At 32.7% G+C, this 20150-nt stretch overlaps 1 protein-coding gene across 1 annotated transcript in view; it reads right to left on the bottom strand.

The window, feature by feature from the left end:
* Positions 1-10273: 10273 nt before the first annotated feature.
* The window catches only part of LOC139486841 (sterol regulatory element-binding protein 1-like), a 42104-nt gene continuing 32227 nt past the window's right edge, over positions 10274-20150 (bottom strand). Inside the window, exons 11-14 of the mRNA XM_071271890.1 lie at positions 19799-19964; positions 17615-17788; positions 13594-13696; positions 10274-10778 (exon numbers count right to left, since the gene is read on the bottom strand). Of these exons, the coding sequence (XP_071127991.1) occupies positions 10561-10778; positions 13594-13696; positions 17615-17788; positions 19799-19964 (661 nt within the window). The 3' untranslated portion in view covers positions 10274-10560. The remainder of the gene's footprint in view (positions 10779-13593; positions 13697-17614; positions 17789-19798; positions 19965-20150) is intronic.

Here is a 20150-nt window from a genome sequence, read left to right as displayed (position 1 = left end):
CTGGTGGAGATTTATTTCCCCGAGGGTGTCACCAGCCCAGTAGTCAGCACTTTTTGTGAGACATGAATTATCATTGATATGGTTACATTTATAAATAACTGTTTACAAAATTTAGAATTTTTGAAATACTAAGGCTTTTCTACCTCAGGCATAGATTACCTTAGCTGGATTTCGCATAACTTTGAGGAGTTTTGGTCCTCAATGCTCTTCAACTTCGTACTTTATTTGGCCTTTTTAACTTTTTTGTAATCCAGCGTCACTGATGAGTCTTTGTAGACGAAACGCGCGTCTGGCCTGGCGTACATACACAATTAAGTCCTGGTATCTATGATGAGTTTATATGGTACCATATATCATATATTTGTTCATTTTTCTGTCTGTCGAAGTCTGAATCTTCTTGGAACATTTCTTATTTTCCTTTCGTTTAAAGCATTTCATAATCAGCTGGGATTCGATATATGCTTTGAATTTCAGTCGAGCCTACATTTATGACGCGAAAACAAGAAATATAAGTCAGAGAACCTATATTTCATTTGAGGCGACAACATTTAGGTTCAATATGGTGTAAAAGTGTTTTTTTTTTTTTTTAATATAAATGATTTTGTCAAACCTTAATGAAACTTTACGAAAGTTGGACAGAAGCTTTTTATTCTCAAAAGATTATCCAGACCTTGAAATGATGAATTCATATTTTTAATTTTCCCATATTCTACAGATAAAATTTTTGTTTGCATATACAGTCTGTGGTTCAAGTTTGTTACACTTCAATAACTTTGTTAAACCTTCATTGAATTTTATGAAACTTTTGCAAAAGTTTTTTTTGTGATTAATGTCTGAAGCAAAATTTTGAAAGTATATTTTTTTTTCATTTTTCAATTGACATACGGACTTATCTTTTAGCAGCTAACAGACTCTCTGTGATTATCATTTTTTACATAATGATTTTGAAAACCTTCATATGTTGTCATGAGACTTGGGTAGAAGTTAATATATACCAGATCAAGAAAAAAAATCTAAAGAAAATGTTTGATTATTTAAAACCCTATTATAGACTGATAAAAAGATTCAATTTTCGCGGGAAGCGGCAATCTAGCGAGAACCACGATTTCACGGAACCCTTTACAAATTTTCATAATGCATCTAAACATCTTTGCAAATTAATCATTTCATATCCATTAACGACATTTGCACAACAATTGGCCTTAACCCACGGTTCCTTTAAATATATTTTAAAGTAACCGGTTTGGATATTTGCTCTAACACCAATGGCCATTAGATTTCAAGTCAACACAATGAATACATTAAATATAAAAGATAAAAAAAAAAGTATTCTATAAGGTAAAAATTAAGGTGACAACTTTTGCACTCAGCGGAATTGCAAACTTGTCCCGGAGACTGTTGTGTGTTCAACTTGCTATTGATCATTTTTTTTATAAAAGAAATGCCCCTTTTTCGAAACCCACTGCTAGAAGGTGTTATAACCTGGGTCCGATTGGGATCTCAAACCCTTCGCCGTTGTTGGGGCGTATACTTAAAAATAGCCTAGCTACGCCACTGAACATGACGATGGGTTGTTAGATTCATCTGAAAATTTTAGTGCTGATAGAACTTTACCTTATAAACACGTTTATCCTTTGTCAGATTTGCTCTAAATGCTTTGGTTTTTGAGATATAAGCCAAAAACATTTTACCCGTATGTTCTATTTTTACCCAAGGCGGAAATATTTTTTTTTGAAGAAACAGAAAATAAAACACAAACTTTATTCTAGATACCCTAAGGATCATTCAGCTTAAATTTGGTTGGAATTGGTTTAGTTGTTTTAGAGAAAATGATTTTTTAAAGTGAGAAAAACATGATAAACAAATTGTGCAAAATTGTCCTTAAAGGCCAATAACTCTTTCAGGGGTCAGTTGACAATTTTGGTCATATGAACTTATATGTAGATCTTACTTTGCTGAACGTATTTGCTGTTTACAGCTTATCTTTATCATTAATACTATTCAAGATAATAAATTTCCTTAAAATTACCAATTTAGTGGCAGCATCCCAACAATGGGTTGTTAGATTCATCTGAAAATTTCAGGGCTGATAGAACTCTTTGACCACATGTTAGATTTGCTCTAACTGCTTTGGTTTTTGAGATATAAGCCAAAAACTGCATTTTACTCCTATGTTCTATTTTTAGCTATGACGGCCATGTTTTTTTTGTTGTTGACAAAACAGAAAATAAAACACAAACTTTATTCTAGATACCCTAAGGATCATTCAGCTTAAGTTTGGTTGGAATTGGTTCGGTAGTTTCAGAGGAGAAGATGTTTGAAATAGTTTACACCAGACGGACGACGACGAAGACGGACGCCAAGTGATGGCTAAAGCTCACCGTTCCCGAAGGAACGGTGAGCTAAAAAGTCATTCCTGTTACCAATTTTGAACTTTGACATACATACCCTCAAATCATTAGGTAGCATGTTTCTCTATTGTCATAAAAATTCATAATATCTAATAAAATTAATAGATTTAGCTAACAAAGTCCTTATATTTCAATAAGGTAACTTTATTTGTTAATGGAAAATTGTTTTAATGTTAATTAGGCTTAAATCAAAAAGTGTTTGCTTTCCACTCTCTGTGATTAAAGTAAGATAACTCTGGTCAATTTTCCTTACATTCAATCATTATAGGAAGATGATATAGTTCTGTTTTCATTTATAGTCTTTTTCAGAAAAGTTCTAATTGTTTTGGGTAGGTCCCAATTATTTTTTACACTCTAGCATTCGGCATCAATTAGAAGCTTCTGGAATAAAATGGTGGCTATGGTGTACTGTTTTGTGTTTGTGTTGGGCGTTATTACACTTCTTTCATGTATTTGTCTTAAGGGATCGAGTAAAGCAGATAAGTTACATCAGCTTTCTGCTTCATTTGAGTTCTGGCATAATGGTATACACCATACCGATCTTAGAAACCGGCAAATGCCTTTACGAGTAGAATGACGAATGCTGTTGGACAGTTTTTGGTGCATACCACAACTTGAAACAGTGTATTCTTGACAACACAATTAATGTTTTTCACCGGCATATTGTACCTCAAATTAAAAGTAGGAAAAAAGTGGGTTTTTTTTTAATAATTTCCAGGATATGGCTTTAATAGAGAGCAATTTCATGAATACTGGGAAGATGCTTTTTCTGTGACATAGTCACTTGTTTCAGAATATTTCCCCTATATACCTTAATGGTATATTATTGTATAACAATGGAAAGTTTTATTCTGTAACGAGTGCATGTGATCTGTGATTTAGAGCAGTTTGTCTCATCGCTTTAAATGAAGGCAGATTTGACCTTGCTTATTTTTTTTACATATAAACCCGGTATGATTACTTACAGATAACAAAAAAATATTTATAATATAACAAAATAATTCTTAAAAAATTTTAAACATTTCAAAAAAAATTAAAAAAATTATAGATATACATAAATGTCTTTGATAAACTAATGAAAAATACGAGTATCTAGTACATTACATATATTTAAAAATATAATTATAACCCTGTTCAAGGTAGACATCAACATATTGACTTTATGACTCATAGTTCAAAGGAATATAACTCTTGTATTCAAATGACACATCAATCGAGTTATTTAGCTGCGAATTCGTGCGCCACCTTCAATGAAGATTCTAAATTATCAATATAACCACAAGTTGTTAATCTATAGATACTGACGACTAATGAATTCTAACCACAGTAAAGAATATTTGTTTGAAATTTTTTAACACTTACTCAGAAAAATGCTCGAACTACTTGACTTTCAAAGCTTATAATAATTATTATTAACGTGTTTACACACTGATGTAATATGGTTGTTAAGGTTTATGTATATAGTATATTACAGAATTATTTTCTAAAGTATAAAACACCAGTTTATCAAATTATTTCAATATTTTTTCTATCTTTGAAAAAAAACAAAATTCAAGCGCTGAAACAGTGTTTTTAATTTTGCATCTTAAAGGTTGTGTATTTTGTGAAAATTAGTATCTAGTTATATAGATAAATACATATTGTGTATTTGCAAAGTCTGGACAGAGCAGTTATAACACAAAATATGCTATAGTCACCCGAGGCGAATGCGAGGTTTAACAAAAATTGAGTGTAAAACAAAGTCAGTTTGGTGCATGAAGATTTTTTTTAGTAAAATAATCCTGGTAAAAAAGTTAACTCATTAATTTTTTAAGGGAAGGATGAAAAATTATACAATGCAATGTCAATTTTGTGAGTACAAAGTTTCGATCAATGTTCGTGACCCATATTCCCATATGCATATGCCTGATGTATCTGCAATGCCAATATCAAATGTAATGGGGCGAATGTTGCTACAGAAACGATTGATTTTGTAATAGCCATACATTAACGAATTTTTGTTATCTTTAGGGACAATATACGGTTCAGAAGCGCCTTTGTGTTATTTTTCATCAATTAACTAACAAATGAACTTTTGAGCCTAGGCTCCGTGTTGAAGACCGGACCGTGACCTATAATGGTTTACTGTTATAAATTGTGACTTGGATGGTGTGTTGTATCATTGGCACTCATACTACATCTTCCTATATCTATTAACAAGCTATGCGGGCATCATTTCCATAGACATATCAAAATGAGGACATAGCTCATAAGAGCACTGGTGGCAGGGTGAAGTAATTGTTCTTCTTTTAATGTATCCTTGATATTTTCAGACACACCTTGGTGTAATTCTGAAAGTCTTAACATAGACTTCAATTTTCCTGCAACAGACATGGCATCCTCTAAATTGAGTTCAGAGCTAAACTCTATATGTCATATCCCTTGGCCCCACTGTGTCTGAATTGTAAGGTGTCACAATATCTAGTTAGTTCTGGAGTTGTGCAGTTTGGTAAGCATCAGAGACAATCTTGGGTAAAATTGATCGGTATATATAGAGGATGTGCTACATGAGAAAGGCTTTTTCTTATGGAAGAACAAATCACATCACTAACAATCGTTATTAATGAACTGACAGCAAGTTCAAATTCTAATTTTTCAGTAACTGTTTTACTTAATTGCACAGGTGTTGACTTCAATAAGTACTTGGTTATGCATGGATAAATGATTACTCACATTAATAAGCACAACTTAAAAGACTGTCAACACGTTTAGAGGACTCAGTTTTGCGTAGTTTTCTGTTTTTTTTTTAAAGGTTTTTCTTTTACACAAAAACCCTGTTTTCATATCCAAACTGCAAGAAAGAAACTGAGCGCGAGATCGTATATAAGTGTCAGGTTGTGAGGATACATGTCGATTAGTTTGATCACATAAATGGATTTCTGTTGTTTCTAATTTAAAGTTCCTTAAGGGTGACTTGGGAAACGAAATATGGTCACTTGGTCTTCTCCCGACCGGAAGTAAAACGAAGTTGGGCGTCCGTTTGGCTGTGCGAGATGTATCAAGTTCGCAGTCACGTCCGGTCATAATGGGGACGTTAAATCCGATGCCTCGTGTAAAGGGAGTGTCACGTACTTTGCACGTTAAAAACCCTTGCATCAACTCTTTGAGGAGTCCGTATGTGGCATGTTGCAATGGAAAATTTCTCTCCCAATCCAATATACCATCATTTTCCAGTGGCAGTCTAAATTTACTCAATCATCATCCCGAATTGCCTCTATTATGACAAAACCTACCTATTGTTTTATTGTTAACTTGTTCTCGTCCTGAACATGCATGAAATATTTGCCACTGGACGTTAAGCAACCAACAATCATTCAATCAATCTAATTTAAAGACGCACCAATGTTGCCTTCTGGTGCAAGTTTCATAACATCACTGATGATTCGCCTACGGAAAGCAGAATATTAAGAGAAGTTGGTTTTAGCATCACCTTGTCACACACCAAATCTCTGCGAAACTTCAATAGTACTTTTCCCCCGACCACTTGCATGCATATTAATTGCTCTGAGGTTAAACATTGACATATAATGTATTTTCACACAATGTCAACTAGTCATTATCCGGAAAAACCTCTTATCCGTAGGATTTGGTTAATTTTTATATAAAGTCAAAATTTTATTAACAAAAATATAACTTATTTACAGAAAATACACGAAAGAACTTCTATATATATTCAAATCACTCAAAAATAAATTAACTTCTCCTACAAAATCTACATAATCACATCGAAACTATCAAATTGATGGTGAAGGAAAAAAATAAATGGTAGAGCTGACTGACGGATAGGAAATATCCGTAATTAAAAAAGGTACAAATGATGTTTTTGCCAAATTGTTTGAAATTTGCCAAACAAAATTTGCATACAGTATCGCAATAATATGTTTTGTCCTCTCAAATGTCAAATACTATTTTTGAATCATATGTTTTCTCGTTTTCAAAGAAAAACGCGTTAAATTTCTATCTAAAAAACAGCCAACTTTAAGTTTGAAAGTTTTACTTGGAGATGGTATTATATTTATGTCTTCATCATTCAGATGATCCTTGATGATATGTGCATAGAAAATATTTACGAAAATAGCGGTAAATTTAACCAAAAAATATATTTTTGGATTTTAAGGTAACTACCCAAAACCGTAAATTGAGGGGTACCCCCATTAAAGGGATAAAATACAAAAATGTGACCATAGAAACTTTTTACGACCCGACGGAAATTAAAATATAGATATTATTCTATCATTTAAAATAATTTTCAGCCGTGTGTTATTCCGGACCATTAAACTCGTTAACTAAGCGTCTTTTTCGATGTCAGTTGCAGTACTATAGGGGGAAACTTGATGCAAACTGCGGCATTATTATTTACTGTTGCATTGCATTTAATAGAAAAGGAGTACTTTGTGGCAAATAAACCATAATTTTTATAGAAAATCCACAGCCTTTAATACAGAGATTTCTGTTAATTTGAAACATAGATTACTCACTTGCTTTTCTATGATGTGCTAGTGTTTGTTTTTTACAAAAAGTTCTAACCAACCTGTAAATTCCAAAATACCTCGTGCAGAGTAACTAAATTCGAGCGCATCCTAAAAGGTGTACTTGATTTGGTCCATATTTTTATTTGTTCTAACCAATAACTACATTAATAAACTTGTTTTAAGGAAATCAATGCTAGCACCGCATGTAATAATCCTATATCTATCGGTCATCAAATTGCCAAATATGATAGAACAAGGATAAAGGCTGTGGATTTTCTATCATGAAAATTTCCATATGTCTAGCATTGAAGCAACACAAGGGTACATAATCCTTAAACATTACAAACCTGTAATCGTATAAGACACTATACACCTCCTGTGCTTGCATCAACTTATCCAAAAATATATTTATTTCAAGCCTAAATATTTCGACATGTTATTTATATTTAATAAATTTTAGATTCACAATTTCCGGTTAAGATTTGACTAAATACCAAATTCTTGATATCGTCAGGTAAATATGCTACATTAGGCTTGTTCCAATTATAAACAAGCCTAATGATTTGAGGGTAACTCAAGTTATCATCCTAAAAGCATTTGTACCACTGAGGGACAGACAAAGCAGTATGTCGGCTTATCAATAAATCTTCCAGGTAGATTTGAGTCTACTGGTAAATAAGATAAGAGGCAGAAACTTAATCTTGCTACAGAGAGCACTCAAATATTCCTCAAAAGAGTAAATGATCAGATCAAAAGTCCCCATTCCGACTGAATATAGCTGTGTATGTGTGCATCTTGCAAATCTAGTCCGACACCCCTAGCATGGGGGTTATAGCACTCAATTTCTATACCCAGAGGTATCATTAGAGGTTTATGCTAATTCCAGAGACATATATACACATGTATTATATGTCTCTGGCTAATTCACTACTTTTGTAATGTGCACTAGTAATTTTTGGGCCCTTTATAGCCAATGCTCCAATGTTGAAGGCTGTACTTATACCTATAACTTTTAACTTATTATTCATTGTGACTTGGATGGAGATGTTTCTTTGGCACTCACACCACATATGTTCTTGATGTTAATCCTTATAATGATTTTGATTCTGGACAATTAAAAAATTAGCAAATGATGTATCAAGGGTTTCAGATATTTGTTTTGTGTTTAAAACTGTACAACTCCTATAACAATCTTTCTACCTTTATAGCGATTCTAATCTTATTGTTTATTGAACCCTTGCTGTTATATTACTGTCATACCCAAAATACCATTATTTGTCTCCATTGGCTCATTTCAAGGTGTATGTATGTGATCTCAATCTTAGGATATTTTGTCATGTGTCCCAGATTAAATGTTAATTTTGAGATCAAATACAAACTTTGTGCCTGTCCCAAGTCAGGAGCCTTTAATTCAGTGGTTGTTGTTTGTTTATGGGTTACATATTTGTTTTTCGTTCATTTTTCAAAATAAATAAGGCCGCTAGTTTTTTCGCTTGAATTGTTTTATTGTCATTTCGATGCCTTTTATAGCTGACTATGCAGTATGGGCTTTGCTCATTGTTGAAAGCCGTACAGTTACCTAAAGTTGTTAATGTCTGTCATTTTGGTCTCTTGTGGAGAGGTGTCTCATTTGGCAATAATACCACATCTTCTTTTTTAAATTTGATATAGGATAAAACGTTGGATTTTTTTGGGGTTTGGCATCCCTTCGTTGCCTGAAACACACTGATCAGAGGCCTAAAACTTCCAAAAATAGTGTAAACTCACAGGCATATAACTACTGATTGTGTTTTTTATTGAAATACACATAGGAAATGACTACTTCTGGTTGCAGGTCAAGTTAAGTAATCAAAGAGAATGATTGCTCTGAGGGATATGATTGCTATTGTTTTCATTGATATTTAAGTATTATTCTCAAAAATTATTCAACTGCACATGTAAAATGTACCTGTGTTCCACAGGCACTTGTTTCTGCCAATGTGGGGTGTACTATCCACATTGACAAGAAACAAGTGCCTGTGCTGTTTTCTCTATTTGATTTACGTAATCTGAACAGTTTTTCAACTTTATAAATAGCCAAGCCTTGATACAAGTGTATGAACAATGTATCTATTTATATGGATAGTCAACCTTCATATCGTTAGAAACAAGTGCCTGTGACTGAGAGTGAAAGAAGGTATCTCACTTTGTACCGTATCACCTATTTTCTTACGTGAATTCTAGGAGGAACCCCATTTCTAACTCTTTAAATATTTAATTTCCTTCAGGTCAGTGGGCATGACTCCTTTCCGTACACATTCCTCTGTTTAAATTGCAATCACTTTTAATATAATATGACGTCTATCGACAGAACAAGTTAATTTTCCTCGACGTATTGTCATATTTTGATTTTGAATTGACGGAAGTATACATATTTACGTTGTGGACTACATTTATTTTGAATTAAATGTTGCATATGATTTAAAATTATACAACAACAATAACCCCCAATAGCAGACAGACAAAGAAAAGATTTCATCATTTTCATGACTTCAAATTAATCAATGGAGTGGGGAATCCAGAGTACACATGCGCATAATTACCAAAACAAACCTAGACTTATGATTTGTAGCAAGGACGTATATTGAATGTTAATCAAACGACCTAGATGGTTTTCCATTTCTTTATGGAAGTTCAATATTAAATATCAGTTTCATAACAGTGACATAAAAGAAAAACTTCACTTCAGTTCTAATCTGATAGAAATAGATTTAATGGAATTCAGAGACCTCTTGCATTTTAACAAAACTGGGGAATTCCCTCTGACGTGTTTCTGAATATATTAAAACACTAAATATAAATACTGCTTAATTCTGATTTTCCATGTTGTAAAAACATGCATACAAGTCAAGGGAAATATCATAACATGAAGATTATGAGAAGAACATTATAGGACAGTTGTTAAAATTCAATACTTTTGTTTGTTTTACCTTTTAAAGCAAGACAAGAATCTGAGATGTTCCTTATTATTTAGAATAAAACGGTTGACGTGAGGGCCTGGCCTGGAGTCAATGGTAAAAGTCTACAGACAGCAATCGTATCCAAAACAATTGTACTTTTTTTGCAAATGACCTTCTTTCACTGCCCTATTTTTACCAGTTTCACTCCGACAGTAAGAACCATTTTGGTTAATTTGTTCACTGGGGGATCTACTCTACATTCAATACATCTATCAGCATCCCTCTTGTGATCCAGGTCAAGAAATAAGTAGTATAATTGTCAAAATTGATGCATTTTTCACCTGTTGACCAACTTTTTGATTTTTTTGTGTAAATATGAATCTTAAAAGCAAAATAAAATGACTATCAAAACTACAAAAAATCATTTAATATATATGAAAAAAACTTATCACAAGGAACATTTCAATAAAGACAGTGATTACAACTATCATACATAACAATTAACTCCTTACAATTTCCATTTTAAATGATAATTTCCACCATTTTGAGAAATATTTTGGCATTATTATAAAACTGCGTTCAATCTGATAGTTTTACAATATCTTCTTACAATGTATTAAAGTTGCCCTAACAAATAAATAAATGTCAATATGTACATCATGAATTTTTATGAGTCCCCAAAGAGTTTATGAATTACATTCAGCATTGAACAGGAACACTGCTAGAGATCTGTTGATCCTCACACTGCATCAACATTTTACGACAACTTTGTACTGATTTTTTGTCCCCCATGGCCTCATATATCTTGCTAGCTTCACTTAATAGTGTCTGCCTATCTCCTGTATCCGGCAGATGACAACCAGCCATCATTAAAGCTTTAGCTTGTTCTCTGTCAGGAACATCTGTATCACTTGATTCTGAAGATAAAACAAAATTACTTTTATTTACAATATAAATCAAAGAGCTCTGAGATGGAAGAAGATAAATGAGACAATAACTTGATTCATAATGAAAGTAGACCACACCAACCCAGCTTGCTATGTACCAGTGATAACTTGATTCATAATGAAAGCAGACCACACCAACCCAGCTTGCTATGTACCAGCAATAACTTGATTCATAATGAAAGCAGACCACACCAACCCAGCTTGCTATGTACCAGTGATAACTTGATTCATAATGAAAGCAGACCACACCAACCCAGCTTGCTATGTACCAGTGATAACTTGATTCATAATGAAAGTAGACCACACCAACCCAGCTTGCTATGTACCAGTGATAACTTGATTCATAATGAAAGCAGACCACACCAACCCAGCTTGCTATGTACCAGTGATAACTTGATTCATAATGAAAGTAGACCACACCAACCCAGCTTGCTATGTACCAGCAATAACTTGATTCATAATGAAAGCAGACCACACCAACCCAGCTTGCTATGTACCAGTGATAACTTGATTCATAATGAAAGCAGACCACACCAACCCAGCTTGCTATGTACCAGTGATAACTTGATTCATAATGAAAGCAGACCACACCAACCCAGCAGTACCAGCTTTCACCATATTTCATATGTTTTCTTAAAAAACATTTATTTACACAAGTCTACATAAAAACAGATTTTAAAATAAAAGTAAAAATCTCCTAATATTGTTGATTCAAATGAAATTTTGTATAATTTAATACATTGCATCCCAGCATGTTGGGAATTTTTGTACTTGAAGTCTTCTTGTGTAGGTTTTGTGGAACTTTCTTGTCATTTTTTTCAAGACTTCAAATTCATTTCATTAATCAACATAAAAAACGTCTGCTTTGTCTGACCCAGTCAGTAAAATGCTTTAAGTAGTGATGATTTCAATAATACAAGTATCCTTCAACCCTGGTTAACTTAATTTCAGAGAGAATTTTGAAAAAAAAAAAAAAAAATTTCCCCAGTACATAGATTTTCGCTTGCTAACTATAATGTGTATTTTGTCAACTAATTCTGTATATAATATAAACAATTTGTACAAGATTAAAACAGCTCTGAATTTTTTTAATAACCTGTTATCTTTGTAGGCCTTCCTACTTTAGGATTTCTTTTAGTTTTGTATCAGGATATTGCCATTTTCCCCTTTTCCCCCAGGATAAATGCCCCTTGTAAAAAACTTTTTTGTTTAAATGTGGTGACTACCTTTTAACTGAGCAGATGCAATAGTGGAAACACATGGAAGTGATCTGACAATTTAAATCAGAAGAGAACAGTGTTCACCGTGTATCATCGTACATCGGATATAGGTACTAACCAAGCGGGCGTAAGCAATTTGGATTTTACACGGTAATGAAAATCTTTTTTTGTTCACATAATATCAATGTGTACTTCAATCTAAACATAATTGTTGTTTTAAGAAATGATTTGGTCGTAGCTTGATGATTAGAGATGTCTCATTATTTTCCACAAACAAGAACGATAACTAAAAACATGTGAAAATACTTGTCAAAGATGTTGGCCCTCATCTCATCCGATATATTCTATATTCATTGCAACTCTTTTTCTAATAGCCACTGTGTGTGTGTAATAAATATAGCTGGTTCAATAATTGGCATTAAAATCTTTCATACATATGTTATTCTTTTATATTTTATCCCGAAAGAAGCGTTGTGTACAGTGTTTAGCTGACCACATAAATCCTTATGTACAGTGCATAGCTAAGTTGTTGTACACCGTACACAAAAACTTTATTTTCATACTCATTTATTACCCCAAAAGTTTCAAGGAATGAGTAATCACAGGTAGGTTTATGATTGGTAACTTTTACTTTTGCCCTGTATTAGGTTTCGTTCAGATAAATCATGTAAATGTCTCAACAACTGTATCGAAACTGAAAATTAGTGTTGACATTCACAACTATTTGCACATAAACAAGTTAATTGTTCTTATAAGAATATCAAAGGTGTTTTATGAATAGGAAAAATCAATGCGAAAAATATTTAAATATAGAAAAGTAGGACACATCATTCATTCCCTCTCCCTTAATTCTTTATCAAAAATCCAAAAATTTCAAATGTTGAGAAATGTACATTGAATATTGACTAAAGCAAACAAAGATTTTCGTTACCATGCAAGTTCAAAATCGATCATGCCCGCTTGGTTAGTATCTATATCTGCTGTACTGATGATACACGGTGGTGTTAGTACAATTGTGTAATGAAGAGGAAATCGTCAGGATCTTCATTTCTTATACAGAACATGACTTACTATCAGATAATGTTTCACTGTGCCTGCAACGTGGATCTCCTACAAACCACTATCCCAGGTTAGGTTGGGACTGCAATGCGGATTCCTAAAAACCACTATCACAGGTGAGGGGGAGAATAAGGTGCCCGCTAACATGTTTAAGCCTGCCATATACTGTATGTGCCTGTCCAAAGTCAGGAGGTTGTAATTCAGTAGTTGTTGTTCGTTGTTAATTAGGCCATTAGTTTATTCATTTGAATTGTCTTACATTTGTGATTTGGGCCTTTTATAGCTGACTATGCTGTATGGGCTATGTTCATTTTTGAAGCCCATACTGTGACCTATATTTGTTAATATCTGTGTCATTTGGTCTCTTGTGAAGAGTTCTCTCATTGGTAATTATACCACATCTGTTTTTAATTCACAAATTTTGCTCTGTGGTGGACTAGTTTCCCAAGAAGATGTTGTAAACAACGCAAGCAAAATAAAAATAAGTCCACATAAATCTGATTTACCTCCTGTTTTATGTCGTCTTCTAAGACTTCTGTCTAACAGCTGTTGTGTTCTACCTGGACTGGCACCTGCCATCATTCTTCCTGTGGCTTCATGTAAAAATATCTGAAAAAAGGGTAACCAATGTTACTTATACGTTGCTATCAATTATGGTGAAACTGCTATTATTACGATTTCAAATAGTGCTCATTTTGTGTGGGCACTTGATTATAATAAATTAAGACAGGAATTAACCTCAAGAGGACCTTTTTGTGACTTCTGATACTGTTTCTGTATTGTATACCCAAGGCTTCCTCTATTTCATGCCTTAAGGGCATACAATACAGTTTTGAACCTGTATTTACAAGTTGATGAAAATTGGCATATAGGCTATTTTTTACCTGATTAAATCAAATATGTGATAAAAAATATACCTTCATGTGCGACTTTTTGAGTAAAATGAGGTCGAAATTTTGTATATTTGCTCAAAATTCAGATTTGTGTCCGTATTTTTTTTTCTCGAAAGACATAACTTTTTTGTTTAAAAAGATAAACACAAATTGTTTTTTGTTTAATAATCGGTAATTTCTGTATTTTATAAGTATCATTAAAAATTATGCAATTTTTATTCCGAAATAACTCTATATTTATCAAATGTTCATGAATAGAGGAAAAAAACGTCAATTTTTGCTGCATGTTTATCAAAATAAAAAAAATTGCGCTATTTACAGATTTATAAATTTTGGGTCACATAATCTCCTTGCAAAATGAAACAAATTGCTATTTTAAAAAATATGGGTCCATGCACTCGTTTTCAAATTAAATCAGTTTGAATGATAAAAATCAATCCAAAAATGCATCTTTTCCTGATATGTCATAGTTTGACGTCGCAAAAATAACATTTTACGTTAGCAACGTCATTACCTTCCCTGTAACTGTATCGTATGCCCTTAAAGGGGCACTAGATCTATAAAAAATCTAATATCTTTCTTTTTTTTTGCTAAATCAATAATGAAATAATAATTAGCTTTTAGCAGCCAGTATGGTCCAATTTTGTCAAAATAAGCTAAAACCAGATGCTCTGCAGGGCGCAGCTATATATGACCGCAGAGGTTGAACCCTGAACAGTTGGGGCAAGTATGGACACAACATTTAAGCTGGATTCAGCTCTAAATTTGGATTGTGATTAAATAGTTGACACAGCATAGGTTTCTGACACAGAATGAATGTGGTCTAATGAACTTAAAATATTTTTTTTGCCTTTGAGCAATTCACTATGCTGTTGAATATTAATCCTCTCAAAAAAATGTTTGAAGAAATTTTCTTTTTATTTATGAAATCTGAATTGAGAAAAATTTAAAACAATGATTTAAGTTGAATCAACTACTATTCTGTACAAAGAAAGATAACTCCAATCAATTGAAAATTTCTTGCTATTGCACAATATTGTGCAATTAGATATTTCTTGCTATTGCGCAATACTGTGCAATTGAAAATATTTGCTATTGCACAATACTGTGCAATTGAAGATTTCTTGCTATTGCGCAATACTGTGCAATTGAAAATTGCTTGCTATTGCACAATACTGTGCAATTGAAGATTTCTTGCTATTGCTGAATACTGTGCAATTGAAAATTTCTTGCTATTGCATAATACTTAATATAATAATTTTGGATCCTGATTTGAACCAACTTGAAAACTGGGCCCATAATCAACCAGGTGCTCCGCAGGGCGCAGCTTTATACGACCGCAGAGGTCGAACCCTGAACAGTTGGGGCAAGTATGGACAAAATATTCAAGCGTGATACAGCTCTGAATTTGGATTGTGATCAAATTTTTGACATTACATGTTTTTTTTTACACAAAACAAATGTCAAGATGTCAAGATTTTACAAATCAATTCAAGATTTCTTCTTCAAACTTTTTAAATCTAAAATTAAATAGTTGATCATGACACAGCATAGGTTTCTGACACAAAACGAATGTGGTCTAATGAACTTAAAAGGTTTTTTTTGCCTTAGAGCAATTCACTATGCTGTTGAATATTAATCCTCTCAAAAAAATGTTTGAAGAAATTTTCTTTTTATTTATGAAATCTGAAATGAGAAAAATTTAAACCCCCCCTTTTTTTTCACATCCCCGTTTCCCTTTTTCCAAAACTGATATCAATTCAAATTTCTAATGGAGTTTGCAACAATAACTACTCTTTTAAATACATCATAAAATATTAAAATGTAAAATAAAGTGCTTGTTATCACTGAATGGTAATAAATTTCTATTTACTTAAACTAAAGTTATAGTGCGAAAACCAAGAAAATGCTTATTTTTGGCCCTTTTTGTACATCCTTAACAAATTAATTCCTAAAATGTTGGGACCAAAACTCCCAAAATCAATCCCAACCTTCCTTTTGAGGTAATAAACATTGTGTTAAAATTTCATAGATTTCTATTCACTTTTACAAAAGTTAGAGTGCGAAAACTAAAAGTATTCGGACGAGGACGACAATGCAGGACCATTACGCCAACGTGATAGCAATATACGACGAAAAATTTAAATTTTTGCGGTCGTATAAAAACATTGATTATGTATTATTCACTTGCAATTGAACAATTCGACCTCATTGAATCCATATTCATGTGAACTTCAATTTAACCCCTTAGCTTGAGATTGATAACACATGAATTGTTATGTGTAAAGTTATTTAAAGGAAAGCAATGTCAACATTGAAAGCGAAACAAAGATAAATCATTTGATTGACTCTGATTCGATCAACACAAATTCATTCTTATACAGGTAATAACACTGATAAACATTTATTTTTCATCTATAATATGAAATTAAATAGAACTAGAATAATCCAACAGGACGTGTTTGCCTAATCTATTTATATCTATATTTATGTTTACATCGCTTATATGGTCATTGCATGACTTTAGAGGTCAACTTGATAATTAATTAGATGGAGTCTGGACTAAAATACACACTAAACAAAGCTACGTATTTTCATGCTATTGCCCTGTTTATTATTTAGACTTTTAATAGTTTGAATGAATGTTTTAGATTGTTATAAATATAATATGAGAATTTGATTAAAATCGGTGCACATGAATTTGACAGAGCTGGTGCCCCTTTAACCTATCCATATTTTTAGCTTAATTTGATCCTTTACTTATGCTCTTCACTAAAGTATCAATTTTAGATTCAAGATTTGTTTAAACTTCACTCAGTATATCCTTAACATATGAGCTACAGTACATCCTTAACATATGAGCTACAGTACGTCCTTAACGAATGAGCTACAGTACATCCTTCACATATGAGCTGCAACAAATATAATTCGATCTTATGCAAACAAAAATCAATATGTCAAAAACTTTTACCATAGTTCATATTTTATTTTGTATTTAAATGTTCTAAATCAGTATTATACATGTACAGGTGAACGTGCACTTGCATCAGATCAATTTCTGTCTATATCAGCTCATACACAATTGTTCAAAAGGTAACTTAGGTTACAAAGTTTTGTCTAATATTTGTTCCAGATAAATTCAATTGAATAAGTTGTGTTTAATGTAACCTTAATGATGTATTTTTTTGATGGTCATTTAATTTAGTTATATAATTAAAAGTACAGACTTTTATTGGACAAAATGTTGGACTTTTACTACTTTTGTCAGACAAGCCCAGTATAACAAAAGTATCATTTAACCAATGAACATGTTTATTGATGTTTATTGTCCAATCTAGTTTACCATTGGCACTTGCAAAGTCAGTAATTTTGGGAATGAAATAATTGATTTGGGAAAGGGAATAGACTTATAGGCAAGATCTAAAGTTATAGGACATATTTTATAAATTTAACAGCAAAGAATTTTGAAAGGTCTCATAGATAGTAAATCAGCAACCTCACAAATTTGAATGGGATTTGTATGCATTTTGAACTGTTAGAGAGATCATTTTTATTTTTCTGACAGTCTTTTGATCAATAGTCTTTTTTAATGATCTTCTAGCCTTCAAATAATAGCAATATGTATCAATCTTACCTTTGATAAAATTGGTCTATTATCTTGGGCTACTCTCCGTAAGCTGGCTAGATCTTGCTGGAACGCTATCAGTTCTGTTTGAGAACAAGTATATGTTTCATCAGATAATTTATTTTTCTCCCATATGTCTGTTCTTGATGTCAATAACCAATCACATATCAATAACTGAATTAACTGGAAAAAAATGCAAAACATTTTATTATTTCAGTTAATTTAAGTTCATTTCATGATCAAATGCTAAGGAAAGACATGTACTAGATTTCAGAGGATGAAATGTCAGAATCTTGCTTTTAAACTCAAGGCTCACCTATCAGTTTGACATATTTTCTGGCCAGACTTAACCTCGAACTTGCACCAGATGATGAAGCCAAGCCCCTTAATTCTTATCATTAAATAACAAGAGTGCTCACGGTGAAATGTTTCACCTTCTTTACTAATCATTGATATTATGTTGATAGTCCTAAATATAAAGCTTTATTACAACCGTCACATAAACTTAACATTAACCAAGAAAACTAAAACATTGACCAATGAACCATGAAAATGAGGTCATGGTCAAATAAACCATGCCAGGCAGACATGTACAGCTAACAATTCTTCCATAAAACAAATATAGTTGACCTGCAGTATTGCTTAAAAGAAAAACACAAAAACTTAACACTGAGCAATGAACCCTGAAAATCAGGTCATATAAAACCTGCGCGACTGACATAGATCATAAAATAATTCCATACACAAAATGTAGTTGACCTATTGCATATAGTATTAGAAAAAAAGAAAAAAACTTAACTTTTGACCACTGAACCATGAAAATGAGGTCAAGGTCAGATGACACCTGCCAGCTAGACCATAGATGCCAACCCCCTTTTGACACAATCAGTAACAAACTATCAAATTTTCCGTACTTTTGAAAAGTTTTCAGTAATCATTTATAAACGTGCATTTACCAATCAAAATTACTGACGAGTGGTTGCAAAGTGATGTACACTAAAATTTGTCATTTAACATGTTGTCTGTAGTATGTATTCCATTCATTAATTGTTCAGATGTTCTCGACTCAAACATTTTTGTTTTGTCAAGGAGAAGTAGAGAAAGGGAAAAAGCTACTTAATAAAATGCAAGTTTGACTCTTCGGAAGTCAATTAGTTACCCAACAATAGGTTGATAACTCCCGAGAAACCGGAAGCATTAGATTGGTGTTTCCTAAATACTGGACCCAGACGGAAAAGTAATGATAAAAATCCGCGTTTTACAAAATTGAACGTCGATGATTGGGAATCCGTAACTATTCGACTTTGACCGTAATAGCGTAGTTTATATCGCAAAATCGGAAAAACTACGGAAAAATCGTAATAGTTGGCATCTATGCTAGACATGTACACCTTGTGATCATTTCATACACCATATATAGTAGACCTATTGCATACAGTATAAGAAAATGACCAAAACACAAAACTTAACTATAACCACTGAACCATGAAAATGAGGTCAAGGTCAGATGACACCTGCCAATTGGACATGTACACCTTATAGTCCTTCCATACACAAATTATACTCGACCTATTGTTTATAGTATCTGAGATATGGACTTGTCCACCAAAACTTAACCTTGTTCACTGATTCATGAAATGAGGTCGAGGTCAAGTAAAAACTGTCTGACAGGCATGAGGACCTTTCTTGTAACTTTAATGTTTTTCTATAATTGCAAATTTTATTTTTGCCTTTGCCTATTCCCCATATCTGCCATCTTTCCTAAACAACATCGAGGCTCATTGTTGCCCTCTCCTCTCCAAAGTGATGGATAAAACAAATCACTATGGTTGCATTGCAGAAGCACTGCAAAATCATTAAACATGCAATGCAACTACAATGCACCACAGTAACATGTAACCTGGTGTCCTGAGAAACAGCAAGTAGAATACATCTCTTAAAGGTTGTTTACTTCTGGTGGCTTTAATATCAAATTAATCTTCTTACAGAACTGTAGTTTCAAAGAATTACCATTATTATTTTTTTTACATCAACTTTGATGTGTAATAGATATTATAACTTATATATAAAGTGATATTCCAATAAGTTAAAAACAAATCTCTTATTGCTTCTTCTAAATAAAAACTAACCAATTGAAACCCCCAAAAAACAACAAAAACAGTTATAAAGTTGTATTACATGTAAACAACCTACCTTAACAATGTCTTTGTTTTCTTTAGTATATAACAACTTAAGACTTTCTCTAAGGAGACGACCACCTCGGTCACACTGTCTGATGTAATGGGATGAGCTATGACTATCTCTCAAAACATTCCGCTTAGCTCTGAAAGCTACCAACAAAGCCTTAGGAAGAGGATCGCTACAATAGAAATACAAGTTGAAATATCTATGTGTTAACAAATTAAGGTCTTGGACTGTGTGTACTTCAAATGTTTATTATAGCCTGCATATGAACCAATAAAATACTTCGCTGAGCACAGCCTGATACAACCACAGAGGTTGAATCTTGAACAGTTGGGGCAAATTTTGACACAATATTCAAGTT

The sequence above is a fragment of the Mytilus edulis genome, chromosome 8, assembly GCF_963676685.1.
Source record: "Mytilus edulis chromosome 8, xbMytEdul2.2, whole genome shotgun sequence".
Lineage (NCBI taxonomy): Eukaryota > Metazoa > Mollusca > Bivalvia > Mytilida > Mytilidae > Mytilus > Mytilus edulis.
The sequence above is the reverse complement of the archived record's forward strand: the minus strand, read 5'-3'. Positions and strand labels throughout refer to the sequence as shown.